The sequence below is a fragment of the Geotrypetes seraphini genome, chromosome 8, assembly GCF_902459505.1.
Source record: "Geotrypetes seraphini chromosome 8, aGeoSer1.1, whole genome shotgun sequence".
NCBI lineage: Eukaryota > Metazoa > Chordata > Amphibia > Gymnophiona > Dermophiidae > Geotrypetes > Geotrypetes seraphini.
Window position 1 is genome coordinate 113,759,253 of NC_047091.1, and position 13,999 is coordinate 113,773,251.

Genomic DNA, 13,999 nt, shown 5'->3' on the forward strand with positions numbered 1-13,999 from the left:
GAAGAAATGCATTGGGCTTGAAAATCAAAGCCATTTAAGCAGATCCCTGAAGGAATCTTTAGTGGCATTTACCCAGATAATGCCACTGAATACCCTTTCTAACCACAAAACATGAAACCGGCTAGTGTGTGAGCAGTCCAGCGGGTGGGAGCAGAGTTGGCACAACTCGATAAGTGCTGAAATTCAGACCTTAATCTAGAGTCTCCTATGGGTCAGGAGGACCCCAGACAGGGCTACAAACTCCACAAAAATAGAAGAGAAGCAAAGCTGGATTATTTCAAAGCTTCAGACTCAACAAAATATAAAGTTAGGGCAGCTGAAATGACTATTTTAGCAGGGCGGTCTCTATGGGTTGATCGTTCTCAATATTGACACCTTCAAGAAACCAGTTTTGGGGCCAGATGTACTAGAGTGCCCCCCCTTCCAGTATTTCATTAAAGGTCCCCCCCCCAGACAAGAGGAACCTGAATCAGTAATGAGGAGCAGCCCAAAATGATGTCTCACAGGATTTGAATTTTAAAACTTACAGATCATGGTTAGAAAGGCCTTGATTCTATAAAGTCCACCTAATATTAGGCACTGATATCGGCACTGATTCTATAAAACGTAGGTGCCCATTATAGTATCACTTTGTGCTTAGGTGATGCATAGCATCCTGACATTTAGGTGTCCCCATTTATGCCAGTTTTCTATGCCTAAAGTTAGGCGCCAATATCAGAGCCTAATATCAGAACCTGATTCACAAAGAGGACCCTAACTTGAAAACATGCCCATGAGCCGCTCCTAACCTCGCCTACTTTTAGTGAACATAAGAATATCCTTACTGGATCAGACCAATGGTCCATCTAGCCCAGTATCCATCTTCACGGAGGCCAATCCAAGTCACAAGTACCCAGCAAAAAACCCAAATAGTAGCAGCTAGTGAAGGCACTTTGGGCGCCTACATTTTATAGAACCAAGATTTTCGAGTAAGGCGCCTAACTTTCAATTAAGTTCAGTTAAAGCCAATTGTGTGGTGTTGAGTACTAATATCGGCACTGATTAAGCCTGTTCCTTAATTAAATTAGGTGCTGATATCAGCATCTAACTATAGGCAGACTTTATAGAATCGGGGCCAAAATGTTTTCATTGTTACCTGGAAAGCGAAAGAGTAGAGGATTATTTATGAATAACCAGGAAAATTGAAAGGAAAAGGCCACGAGGAAATACATCACAAGACTGATGATGATAGCCAGGCCAGACCAGACTGTCCAGTAAGAGATCTCGAGAATGATCTGTAGGGAATGAATCAGAAGTCATATTATTACACACATTTCATTTACCAGTTGCAGATGTTATATATCTAAACCTTGTTCTCACTCTTAGCATATTTTCTTCAACACATCTAAAAACTCCCAATCTCCTCCCTTTTACCGCCATTCTCTTTCTTCTGTCAATCAATCTAGTTCAGAACCTTAGGAACCACCCCAGGGTTCTCAGGATGGGATACTATCAAAGACGTCGCTACAATCCACGCAGACCACATCTAGCATATGCCCTTGATCTTATTCTCTGGTCACCCAGTCAAAGAAATGAATCAGATACAAAGGGACAGCAAATAATCTGTATACATAGTTCATCAGTAATGGGGGTGGGGCAGGCCACCCCAGGTGCTGTCTTGGTGGGAGGTGCTGGCACCTCTCTGATCCCCCATGCCATGCTCGTGCCCTCCCTTCCTCCCCTCCCCCAACCACCCGTACCTTTTAAAATCTTCACTAGCATGAGCAACTTCTCGGGCCTGCTGCTCGCGCCGTGTGAGCTGAAGGAGACTCTGCTCACTGCTGGTGACAACTAGAAGAGGTACTGGGAGAGAGAGAATGCATTTAAGAGATTCCCCTCATGTCAAGGTGGGGGGAGAAGAGATGCCAGTGTCTCCGTCAAATCAGCACCCAGGGAACTCTGTCCTCCCTTACTATACTACTGATGTTGGATGCCCCAAATAACAAGCCTAAACTGAATTAATAGTGCTAGTGCAGTCACTGCACTATACACCTTTTCAGCACTACTACATACATTTTAATTTAAGCATTAGTACTGGAATTCAATTAACACTGTGACTATACTGGCTAAATATTGACTCCTATACAGTAAAACCTTGGATTGCGAGTAACTTGGTGTGCGAGTGTTTTGCAAGAAGAGCAAAACATTTTATTAAATTTAACTTGATAAACGAGTGAGGTCTTGCAATATGAGTACGACAGTATACACGCGTCACTTCATCACAACTGAGCCGATGGCTCTTCTCTCTCTGACGCTGCGGGATTGCACTTAATCCGAGTGTAGTGACTGTTCTATAGTACTGTAACTGTACTGCAACAATGACCCTTTGAAGAAGAACCCGCATCCTCTCCTCTCATCTCCCTCACACTAGCCATGATTCTCACGGTGGCCAATCCAGGTCCCTAGTACCTGGACAAAACCCAAGGCAAAGCAACATTCCATGCTACCCATCCAGGGCAAAAGTAACAGATTACTCATCCCTTACACACCATCAAGAACACTATGATTGCAAAACCAAAATCTCTTAGCAATACCTTCACCACAGCAAATAATTTATGATACGACACTCTCGTCAATATTTTCAGTCACAGCCTCCCAATTATGGAACTCCATGCCTTCATATCTCCAAGAAGAATCTTCCTTGGACAGATTCAAATCGAATCTGAAGACTTTTTTATTGAAGGGCGTGTTCGATATATAAATTGCACTATGGGCTCCTTTTACAAAGGTGCGCTAGTGTTTTTAGCGCACGCATCAGATTAGCGCGCTACCCGAAAAACAACCACCTGCTCAAGAGGAGGCGGTAGCGGCTAGCACGTGCGGCATGATAGCGCACGCTATTTTGCGCGTTAAGGCCCTAACGCACCTTTGTAAAAGGAGCCCTATATCTTCTCTCCAAAACAGATGTAAAATTCCCTTCCCCATTGTATTGACTGAAACTGTCTTCCTTTCCTATTCAGAATTGTATTTCTCCCCCTTAATCTCTTGTAATCAATTCTATTTGTCACTATCAAAGATTGGTTCGCTATTCATCCTGTAAACCCTACTGTTCGTCTTCCTTTTTTTTTTTTTTTTTAATTTTTCTTTTATTAAGAAAAGAAGAATACAAAGAAGTAAACCACAATCTGAATACAAAGAACCAGAAACAAAGCAAAACCCAAGACAAAAAGGGTCTACCGCATTGTTTCTGCACGGAGACAAAAGATACTCATCAAAAGCCAAGAACAACCCACCCTCCAAACCCCCCCACCCCCACCCCCACCCCTCACCCCCCCAAGCACTCCAGTGTCAGAAATTCAGAAGAGCACTTCGGGCACCCGGAGACAAATTGTCCCAGACCGGAGCCCAAATCGCTCGGAATTTCCTCCATTGACCAGGGCCACTTTTCTTAGTATCCAAATATTCATACTTCAGCAAAGTAAACAGTTCATTTTTCCACATTGTGAGGGTAGGCACCTCAGCCTGCCTCCATAACAAGAGGATACATTTACGAGATAACAAAAAGGCCTTCTGCAGCAACACGGAATTACCCCTAGAAAGTCCCAAAGAAGTAAAGTGATAAAAAAGAAAAACCTTCGCTCCAAGGGGAAGTCTTGTCTTTAAGATCGTCTGTAGATGAAGCCCAACAAAAGACCAGAAGGTTTGTATTCTGTCACAGGACCAAAACATATGAAACAAACCCGCAGGGGCAGAACGGCATTTAGGGCATTCAGCATGAGTAGCAATACCGGCCACCAAGGCCTTATATGGGGAAATGTAAAGTCTCAACAAGAATTTATAGTGCTGTTCCTGCAACACCACCGAGCGAGTCAGTCTCGGAAGATGTCGCATGAGGATACGCAAATCCTCACCAGTGATCTGCTCTGTAGAGGCAAGGTCTAGATTCCAAACAACAGCCACTGCATCATAATTCCAAGGTGCCGAAAAACTGCCCAAGCTGATCTGATGAAAGGAGATACTCATACTGGTCGAACGGGACAGGGTCAAAGTCTCCCAAACCATGTTTGCCGTATCTTCATGCAAAGTAGAGCGATCCAGGGAGTGCAGATAGTGACTGACTTGACCATAGGAAAGCCAATCCCGAGCCTGTACAACACCCCGAGCCTGGAGAGCAGGGAAGGAAACCGGAAGGCCCTGTGCTGTCACCACGTCCCGCACATAACAAAGGCCATTGGTTGCCCAAGTCCTCAAGTAAGTCTTAGAGGCATTCGTCTTCCTTTTTTATATATATATATATATATATATATAAACACTGTAAACCGCCTAGAAATTTCTTATAGGCGGTATATAAAATTTTAATAAACTTGAAACTTTTACTGCATATATTTTTACTTTATTACATTACATTACATTAGTGATTTCTATTCCGCCAATACCTTGCGGTTCATGGCGGATTACAAAAGAAGTTATCTGGCCATTTCCAGAGGAATTGAAGAGTAGATTGATTTGCTACAGAGAATTGGGATGAGTCTTGCGGTGTTAGTTTGTCTTCAAGGATGTCTTGAATAGGATGGTTTTTATACAGTACACTATTTTGTAGTAAAGTTTTTGGGTTATGGAACGAATCGTCTGAGTTTCCATCATTTCTTATGGGGAAATTTGCTTTGTTATGGATTACAAGCATGTTTCCAGAACAAATAATGCTCGCAAACCAAGGCTTTACTGTATTACCATGTTACTATCTCAAGCATTTCAGTTCAGGCACACAAAATTCATGGGACCTCATCTCACCTGCACGGTAACAGCCAGCACTATTGCTAAAGGCACAATCACTGTAAGTGAGTGATAATCACAAGGGTAGTTCAATGTAGCTGTGTCGAAGAAGGCCCCAAATGTTATGAAGAAGGCTACGAAGGAGGTGGTTACTCCATTAAAGAATGACAGAAAGAAGGTCCGGTAAGTGAAGAGGGAGCCAGTCTGGCCCAACTTGTAGAGCTCAGGAGACTGCAAACTAACCTTTGCGCTCACATCCTACCAAACAAATTTAGAGAAAGAGGCTGACAATGTTAATAAGGTCCATACAAGACGTTACATATTATCATGTCCAAACACAGTAAGCAATTGCAAGTGATCCACATTTCCTATTATTTCATGATATACCCTGCCCAAACATCACTAAAAAAGAAATCTGTATTTCTGGAAGTGTGGAGAGGTTGGGTGTGGGTAAGAGGTGGAGGGGGGAGGGGGGGAGAATGCACATATATTAATGTCCCCATTAAAAAAAAAAAAAAAAAAAAAAAGCTAAGATTCAAAATTTAAGTGCCTAAATTTGTCTCTTCTTTTCAGTCAAACATAAGATCCTAAGGTTTCTGAGGAAAAGTCTCCTAAATTTAGGCCTACCATATATTTACCTAGATTTAGAAGTCTAATTTGGGTGCTTAGTGCTAAAAAAATTATCAATAACAAACATTTTTTAATGAGAAAAGCTCTTTTGTTAGTTTTATAGGCCCAGTTTATGTTTTTGGATTACTGCAAATTATTATTATACATATGTTACTGATGAAAAATTGCAGATTTTGCAAAATACAAGTAGACTCACAGTGATGCAGGATAAATGTAGTTTCTGGTTTCTTGAGAATTACTATTAAAATAGTCCTAACTAATACTGTGTATCCCCGAAAATAAGACAGTGTCTTATATTAATTTTGGGTACAAAAAACACATTAGGGCTTATTTTCGGGGGATGTCTTATTTTTTTCATGTACAACAATCATCTCTCCTTACCTCTCCTCCACCCCATTTCTTCCTCTTTCTTTATCCCCCCCCCCCATGTGCAGCATCTTTCCTCCCCTCATCCATCCCCTTTTGTGCAGTATCTTTCTATCCCTCCCTCCCATCCCCCAGTGCAGCAGAACCCCACCATCCCTCCCACTGTGAGACTGACATACCTCCACTCCAAGGTCTCCTAAAGCAGCGGCAGGGGCAAGGGCGAGGGTTGCTGAATCGATGAGTCCAATTTTTTCAGCAAATCAGGCAGCACTAGTGTCAGAGATAGAGTCAGGGAGTGTCGGGGGTCGATATTAACTAGGGCTTATTTTGGGGGTAGGGCTTATATTAGAAGCATCTTTAAAAATCATGCTAGGGCTTATTTTCAGGATAGGTCTTATTTTGGGGAAAACTGGGTACTATATCCCATACTATGCCATACCATAAACTTAGGGTTACCAGATGTCCAGGAAAACCCAGACATGTCCTCTTTTTAGAGGACTGTCTGGGTGCCTTGACGGACTTTCTAAAACCCAGTAGTTTGTCCGGGTTTTAGAAAGCCCCAACCTCCTGGCCGCATCTGGAGGGCCTCTGAGCATGTGCAGATGATGTTACATGCATCTATGCATTCTCGGAGACCCTCCAGATGCAGCCCAGAAGCTGGAAAACAAAGACGAGGCTTTGCAGGGGGTGGGGCTGGTGGCAGAACAAGGCATGGCTAGAGGCAGAACGGGTCGGGCCATGTGTCAAAAATCTGTTAACCCTATATAAACTGTTTCAGACAAACTACCGGACTCAGGTGTGGCAGGCCAAGTTTACACTTAGGGCTCCTTTTACTAAGGTGTACTAACGTTTTTAGCACACGCAGGAAATTACCGTGCGCTATGCTTCTAGAACTAACGCCAGCTCAATGCTGGTATTAAGGTCTAGTGCACGTGGCAAGGTAGAGCGTGCTATTCTGCGCGTTAAAGCCCTAGCACACCTTAGTAAAAGGAGCCCTTAAAGTTTTGCTAGAAATTGATTTTATTTTCATTTTTATTTAAAGTATTACAGTATTTCTTAGATTTTGCTGGTTGCTTGAGAGTTCTGGTTGCTTGAATTCCAGTTAACAGAGAGTCTACTGCACAAGGAATATGAGATGAGAGAATGTTCGCCAATGTTATGTCATCTATATTAGTTGCTGATGAAGGAAAGATGTTATTTTAAATTAACGTTTTTAGTATACTTGCCTCATATGTAATTACTGTATATTAAATACCAAACAGTGGAGGAGTAGCCTACTGGTTAGAGCACAAGCTTAATGTCCAGGGGTGTCCAGTTTAAATCCCACTGCTGTTCCTTCTGCTCTTGGGCAAGTCACCTAACTCTCCATTGCCTAAGGTACAGAAATTAGAGGGTAAGCCCTCCAGAGAAAGGGAACTACCTAGTGCATCGAAATATAGTTATCTCGACTGCTCCTCCGTAACAAAAAGTTGTTCTTTTGTTATGAGGCTGCATTTTCCCTTAGGGTGCCGCAAACCCTCATTCTGACTTCCTCTTTCATTCTCAGCCGTGTCCCACCCCCACCCCCCAATGTCATGTTATAAGGGGTGGGACCTGACACAAAATGAGAGGGAAAGTCTGCATGACTGCTGCTGTCACCCAAACGTCCCTACAGTTGATTTAAAAAAAAAAAATTAGTGCTGCTGAGCTAGATCCTACCCAAGAGGTAACAACTGCAGCATCATTGAAATAAATAAATAGATAATCATTTTAAAAAGCTCTGATTAACAGATCCTTTACTTTTTGTTACCAGAAGTGAAGGATCTTAATGAATCCTCTACTTATTCCCACCAGAAGTGATGGATCTTCGGGAAAGGAAAGGGAATAAGATTTGGTATACTTCCTTTCTGTGGCTACAATCAAAGTGGTTTATATATTATACATATCCAGGTACCTAGGGCAATGGAGTGTTAAGTGGCTTGCCTAGAAACACAAGGAGCTGGTAAGTGGTTCCCAACTCTGTCCTGGAGGACCACCAGACCAGTCAGGTTTTCAGGATAGCCCTAATGAATATGCATGAGAGAGCTCTGCATATAATGGAGGTGCCAGGCATGCAAATCTGCTCCATGCATATTCATTAGGGCTATCCTGAAAACCTGACTGGCCTGGTGATCCTCCAAGACAGGGTTGGGAACCTCTGCTCTAGGTTCTTAGGCCACTACACTAACCACTAGGCTATTCCTTCACTACTTCCTGTGTGAACAAGTGCAGAATATATAGGAATCTTGCCATCCAAGAGGAAATGAAGGAAGGATCCATACATATGCAACCTTTCTTGAGGGGAATAAGTGCTAGATCCATGGAGATCATCACTTTAGGTGTGAAAAGAGGTTGATCGATGGGGATCCATCACTTCAGGTCGGAATAAGTAGAGGATCCATTACTTCCTGTGTAAACAAGTTCTGGATCTGTGTTAATCTTGACTTCCAGGTTGGAAACAAGGAAGGATCCACAGAAATCCAACCCTTCAGGAGAGGAATAAGTGCAGGATCCATGGGGATCCATCAGTTGTGGTGGTAAAAAGAGGTGCATCACAGGGATCCATCACTTCATGTGGGACTGAGTGCAGGATTCATAAGGATCTATCACTTCTGGTGGGAAAGAGTAGATGATCCATTAGGATCCTTTACTTCTGGTGGGAATAAGTAGAAGATTCATTAGGCTCCTTCACTTCTGATGGGGAATAAGTAGAATATTCATTAGAATCCTTTACTTTTGGTAGGAATAAGTAGAGGATCCTTCACTTCTGGTGATAAGGAGAGGATCTGTGAGAATAAGTAGAAGATTCATTAGAATCCTTTACTTTTGGTGGGAATAAGTACAGGATCCATGAGGATCCTTCACTTCTGGTGATAATAAGTATAGGATCTGTGAAGATCCATCACTTCTGGTGGGAATAAGTAGAGAATCCATTAGGATCTTTTACTTCTGTTGGGAGTTAGTGTAGGGTCCATGAGGATTCTTCACTCCTGCTGGGAATTAAGACTTATTAAAGGTAGTAAGTTATGGAGTTCTTGTGCAGGCAAGAGTAGGCAGGCTTGTGCTGGCTCTGTGACGCTTTTCTTTTCTGGGTATTTGTTCTTTTTTTAAGACTTCAGAGTTATTTGGCAGGTGGGAGCATTCACGTCAACCAGACTCCCAGCACCCAAACAGCAATCATCGCTGTCAAAACAAAAGAACATCTGTTTTTAAGGAGGTGCAGTCATAAAGCCTGCATTTCCAATTCCATTCACTTATATTTCATTGTTTACTGTCTTCTCTCTGTGCCTCCCCTCCATGCATCCAGCAACTCTCTTCTTCCCTATGTGTAAACCAGAATCAGAGTTGGAGTAACCCCTGTGGAGTAACCCAAGGGTCTCTTCTGTCTCCATTGCTTTTTAATATTTATTTGGCCTCTTTAGACAATAGATTATCCCAGTTCAAAATTAAATTATTTAGTTATGCTGATGACATCACTATTTTAATTCCTGTTCATACTTCCCTTTCTCAAATAAATCAAACAGCTTTCTTCTCTGACCTCCGGGCCGCGTCTGGAGGGCTTTCAAGCATGCGCGGTTGCATGTGACATCATCTGCGCAAGCTCAGAAGCCCTCCAGATGTAGCCAGAGGTCGGGGCTTTCTAAAACAAGGACAAAGTACCTGGTTTTGGAAAGTCCATCTGGGCACCCAGACAATCTTTTAAAAAAAGGACATGTCCAGATTTTCTTGGACATCTGGTAACCCTACATACACCTGCCTCACTCAAAGCATACTCCAAAAGCACTCGGTATAACTGTGGGACACCAAATGTTAAAACGTCATAGGTATTTAAAAGTGGTTACCTGTTCCAGCAGTCCCATGGTAACTACAGGTAAAGACGTGTAGAACACTGCATAGAACGCAATGAACCAGGAGTCAAAGAGGGACTAAAGAAAAGATGAAGAGAGTGTCAAAAAGCCCTACAGAAACAGAATAGGATTACAGAGAAGGCTCTAAAAGCTCATCTGGCCTGCCCAATTTGATTCCTTCTGCAGTGCCTCTGACAAAGTGGACTGTTGCCCTTGAAATCTCATATCTCAGTTAATTGGTTACTCTATAATGGGTCATTCCCAACCCAGTCTCAGGGGGATACCTAATCCCATCAGGTTTTCAGGATATCCACAATGAATATGTATGAGATAGATTTGCATACACTGCCTCAATTGCATGCAAATCTAACTCATAAAGATTCATTATGATTACCATTAAAGCAGTGGCGTAGTAAGGGGGCAGGGAGCAGACCGTCCCGGGTGCCTGCAGCTCCCGCCCTCCCTCCCCCCTCCCCAATCTTTGCCAGCCTGGTTCCCCTCTGAAATCACTTCCTAATCTCTCCATGGGACCAGGAAGTGACATCAGAAAGAATGCTGACACAAGCAGTAGGCCGGAAAAGCTGCTCACACTGGTGAAGATTTAAAGAGATACAGGGGATAAGGAAGGGTGCAAGTGTGGTGTGGGGGCAGGGAAGGAGCAGGGAGGGGTGCAGAAGGAGGGGGATGGAGAGGAGTCTGCGGGAGTGCCATCACCCCCACCCCGGGCACTACCTACCATTGCTACACAACTGCATTAAAGTGACTTTTCAAGCTTGAAGGTCTGGTCTTCTCTGCTCTTTTTTGTGGTTCTCCATGATTTTGTGCAGTTTGCTGCTTCCTGTCTTGTAGTTGTATGTCCACATTATGAACAGATCAAAATGAGAAACCTAGAGGTCTATGTAGCAGCATAGAAATGTCCATATTATAAAGTGGAGGAGTAGACTAATGTGAGCCAGAACAGAGATCTAGAGGTTGAAGTCCTACTGCAGCTTTTTGTAATTTGGGTTTCTTTATTTAATTTTTTTTTTCCTTTTAATTGTGAGCACTCCAGGGACAGAAAAATACCTACTGTGAATCCCTTTAACTTCATTCATTGGTGAACTGCTTAGTCAGAGTACCTTTCTGTAACCTAATCATGCCAAGGTCTAAATATGGACGCCTAGCTTTTTGAACATGGATATTCTTTTCCCTTTTGCAATTAGGAACTAAATGTCTATCTTTTGGCCCATCCATAGTCCTGATCAAAATGCGCTCAGACCACATCCCCTTGGCATATGGACATACTGTAGTGTTAGACATCCATAGTCTAAATTTTATATAATCCATATTTGGATGTCCATGCAATATGAGAGGGTGCTGAACAGTTCTTAGCCCAGCCATGAAGAGAGTGATGTGGATATAGTTCAATCAAGGATCTGAAACAATGTCAAAACATAAAATTTTGTTTCTGCAAATTGGCACTTAACGAAATAAGATAACACTCTTTTCAGCTACAGTGGCATAATAGCGCTCAGAATTTAGGAAGTTGGTTGGTTGGGCCAAGAGGTTTTCTGACCTCCCCTGGGAGAATGGTATTGAATAAATAGGTGCTCTCATTTCCACCATCTTTGCAATAATTATATGTTTAGGGGGAGAAAGTGGTGCAGTGGTTAAAGCTACAGCCTCAGCACCCTGAGGTTGTGGGTTCAAATCCACACTTCTCCTTGTGACCCTGGGCAAGTCACTTAATTCCCCTATTGCCCCAGGCACATTAGATAGATTGTGAGCATGCCAGGACAGACAGGGAAAAATGCTTGAATTTCTGAATAAATTCATGTAAACCATTCTGAGCTCCCCTGGGAGAATGGTATAGAAAATGGAATAAATAAATAAATGACATTTATAGCAGCCAATGATAGGACTGCTATTTACATGGTCTGACTTGGCTGCTAAACTTAGCCACTCAGGCCCGGATTCTGTAGCTGGCGCCGTTGTTGGCAGCCACCTTAAAAGCAGCCGCCGTTCGCATGTCAATCACACGGCAGTGATGGGTACAGAATCGTGCCTCTGGCAAAGGTAGGAACCTACATTTATGGCACCTAACTATGATGTGAATCGTGCCTTCTTAGGTGCTTTAGGCCACCTAATGCCACTTCTGGCATTAGCCACACCCACAGTAGCAGTAGGTGGCCTAAAGCACCTATAGTTGCACGATTCCAGTGTTGATTTTAATAGGTGCCAGTAGGAGCCTTGAAACTCAGTTAAAAACATTGTTTCAACTGCATATTTTAATTGATTTTGGGCATCTACCTATGCCAAAAAACCCAGCGCCATTTAGAGAATCCAGGCCTCAGTGCTGAAAATTGCTCGATATAGCCAGTTAAATTTTAGCTGTTAACCATGAATATTCAGAGGAGATAACCGGTTATTTCATGCTGAATATTCACATTTAATCAGTTAAGCACTATTTAACCTGTCTGCGCCATTTTTAGCCAGTTAAATAGCACTGGATATCAGCCATAGTAAATTCTTCAAGGTAGGCAGTAGCCACAATTGGTGCCTGCCTCTCCATCCACCTCCCCGTTTTGTGGATGCTGGATGCAATGAATTATCCTAGTAACCACAACCAGTGTCTGCCTGTCTCCTTCATCCCTCCATCCCTGCCTTTCTCTGTTCCAGGTAAATAAACAGATAAACAAAGTGGTTACCATTGCTGTAAATCCATTAAAAATGGCGAACCATATTTGCCCCACGACACTAGCAGCAGTCTTATAGAAGAAATAACTAAGGAATTTGCTGAAGCGAAAGTAGGACCACCGACCATGGACAAGGAGGAGCTGTTGCAGGTAGCGAAACTGTGCCAGGGCATAATCACTGGTTTGGACTGCTTGCGTCCCCTCCTGACCATTGATACCAACACCAACATGAGCCGCTAAAGGATAAAGAAAACACAGCACATAATTATTACCAGTAGCTGCCTTTCTAAAATCCAACATATGTTCACTTTAAAAGAAGAGATGAAGCAATTTAAGGCTTTCAATGTATCAAATGAAGAGAGAGGGGAGAATCCAGTTCTGGGTACTATTTATTGCTGTGATATTGTACTTGGACGATAAAATGGGGGATGGTCACCAGCTCTGTTGCTATGCAGGGCCCGAAACCAACAAAACTATTCCTGGGCCTATATATTAAGTTATGTTAGGTGCTTAACATAGCTTTTAAGGTTCACTAACCACCAGATTCTATGTAGGTCGACCAGGTAAACTAACTGGCTAAATAGATGATAACAACCAATAATTGGCGATAACAAGTACTAATTGGTAGTCATTAGTAGTCATGCACAAACCTGCCCTATGCCTCTGTTCTATAAACTGCACGCCAAACTTATCTTGCAGACAATTCCAAAGGAGGCGTAACCATGGGAGGGGCATGGGCGGGGCTTGGTGTTCCTAAGTGCACAGTTATAGAATACTTGAATTTCTGCACTTAACTGACAATAGTTGGGCACGAGCAAGTGCTCACGCCCAAATTTTGGCATGAAATTGAACACTAAGTTAGTATTATATAAAGACAGTTTCACACAGATCTGCCTTTATAGAATCTGCACTTAATAGAATGTGCACTTAGCACAGATGAACATGAATAGGGATGGAGGAGTGGTAGACCCTGATCAATTTTCAGAGGGTTATGTTCATGGGAACGGAGACAAATTTGTCCCTGTGTCATTCTCTAGTACAGAGCAGAAACTGCACCTCTGGCTAAACAAGAGAAAACTGAGCTCAGGAACTGAAGCCACACCCAGCAGTGGCACAGAGCCATAACATTAGCCCAAGTCTGCACAGTTTGAAGAACTCCGTGTGGAATGACTTAGTCGCTGTCCCTTGCGCCCTCACTTTTGATCATGTTGACATCATTCGCCCCATCTCCAATGGCCAATGTGGTAACATTCTTATGTCTTCTCAGAAGCTGCACCACCATGGCCTTCTGCTTTGGAGTGACCCTGCAGAAGACCACAGCCTGACACAGGCAGGCCAGGTCCACAAACGCCTTCTCCCTCAGATCATCAACATCCTCCTCCTTCTCAACCTCATTTTTGCAGCATATTCCTCTCAGCCTCCTCAAGGACAGCTTCTTCTTTTTGTCCTTGTGTCCCAGGATTTTCCCCTATAGAACATGAAAAAGGTGATCATTCCAAGTCTCCAGCTACACTGACCCAATGTCTCTCAAACTGAAGTATCAAGAGACCCCTAGTAACACAGTAAATGATGGCAGATAAAGACTAGTGTGACCCATCCAGTCTGCCCATCAAAGCCTACAAGGGCAATTGTATAACTGGGTGCTCACATTTATGCATTACTTGCACTTGTAAATGTACAGAATGCCAGCATGTTCACAGATATGTGTAC

The 13,999-nt window shown here is 43.0% G+C and overlaps 1 protein-coding gene across 3 annotated transcripts in view; it reads right to left on the reverse strand.

Annotated features, from left to right (window-relative positions):
- ATP8B3 (ATPase phospholipid transporting 8B3) overlaps nt 1-13,999 on the reverse strand; it is a 136,766-nt gene that overhangs the window by 11,348 nt on the left and 111,419 nt on the right. For 2 of the 3 annotated variants that reach the window (XM_033956701.1, XM_033956700.1), the window contains exons 22-26: nt 13,487-13,757; nt 12,302-12,525; nt 9,609-9,692; nt 4,771-5,010; nt 1,136-1,274 (exon numbers count right to left, since the gene is read on the reverse strand). In XM_033956701.1, the coding sequence (XP_033812592.1) occupies nt 1,136-1,274; nt 4,771-5,010; nt 9,609-9,692; nt 12,302-12,525; nt 13,487-13,757 (958 nt within the window). Of the gene's footprint in view, nt 1-1,135; nt 1,275-4,770; nt 5,011-9,608; nt 9,693-12,301; nt 12,526-13,486; nt 13,758-13,999 lie in introns of those variants that run through there. The other variant, XR_004540460.1, reaches the window with a different exon arrangement.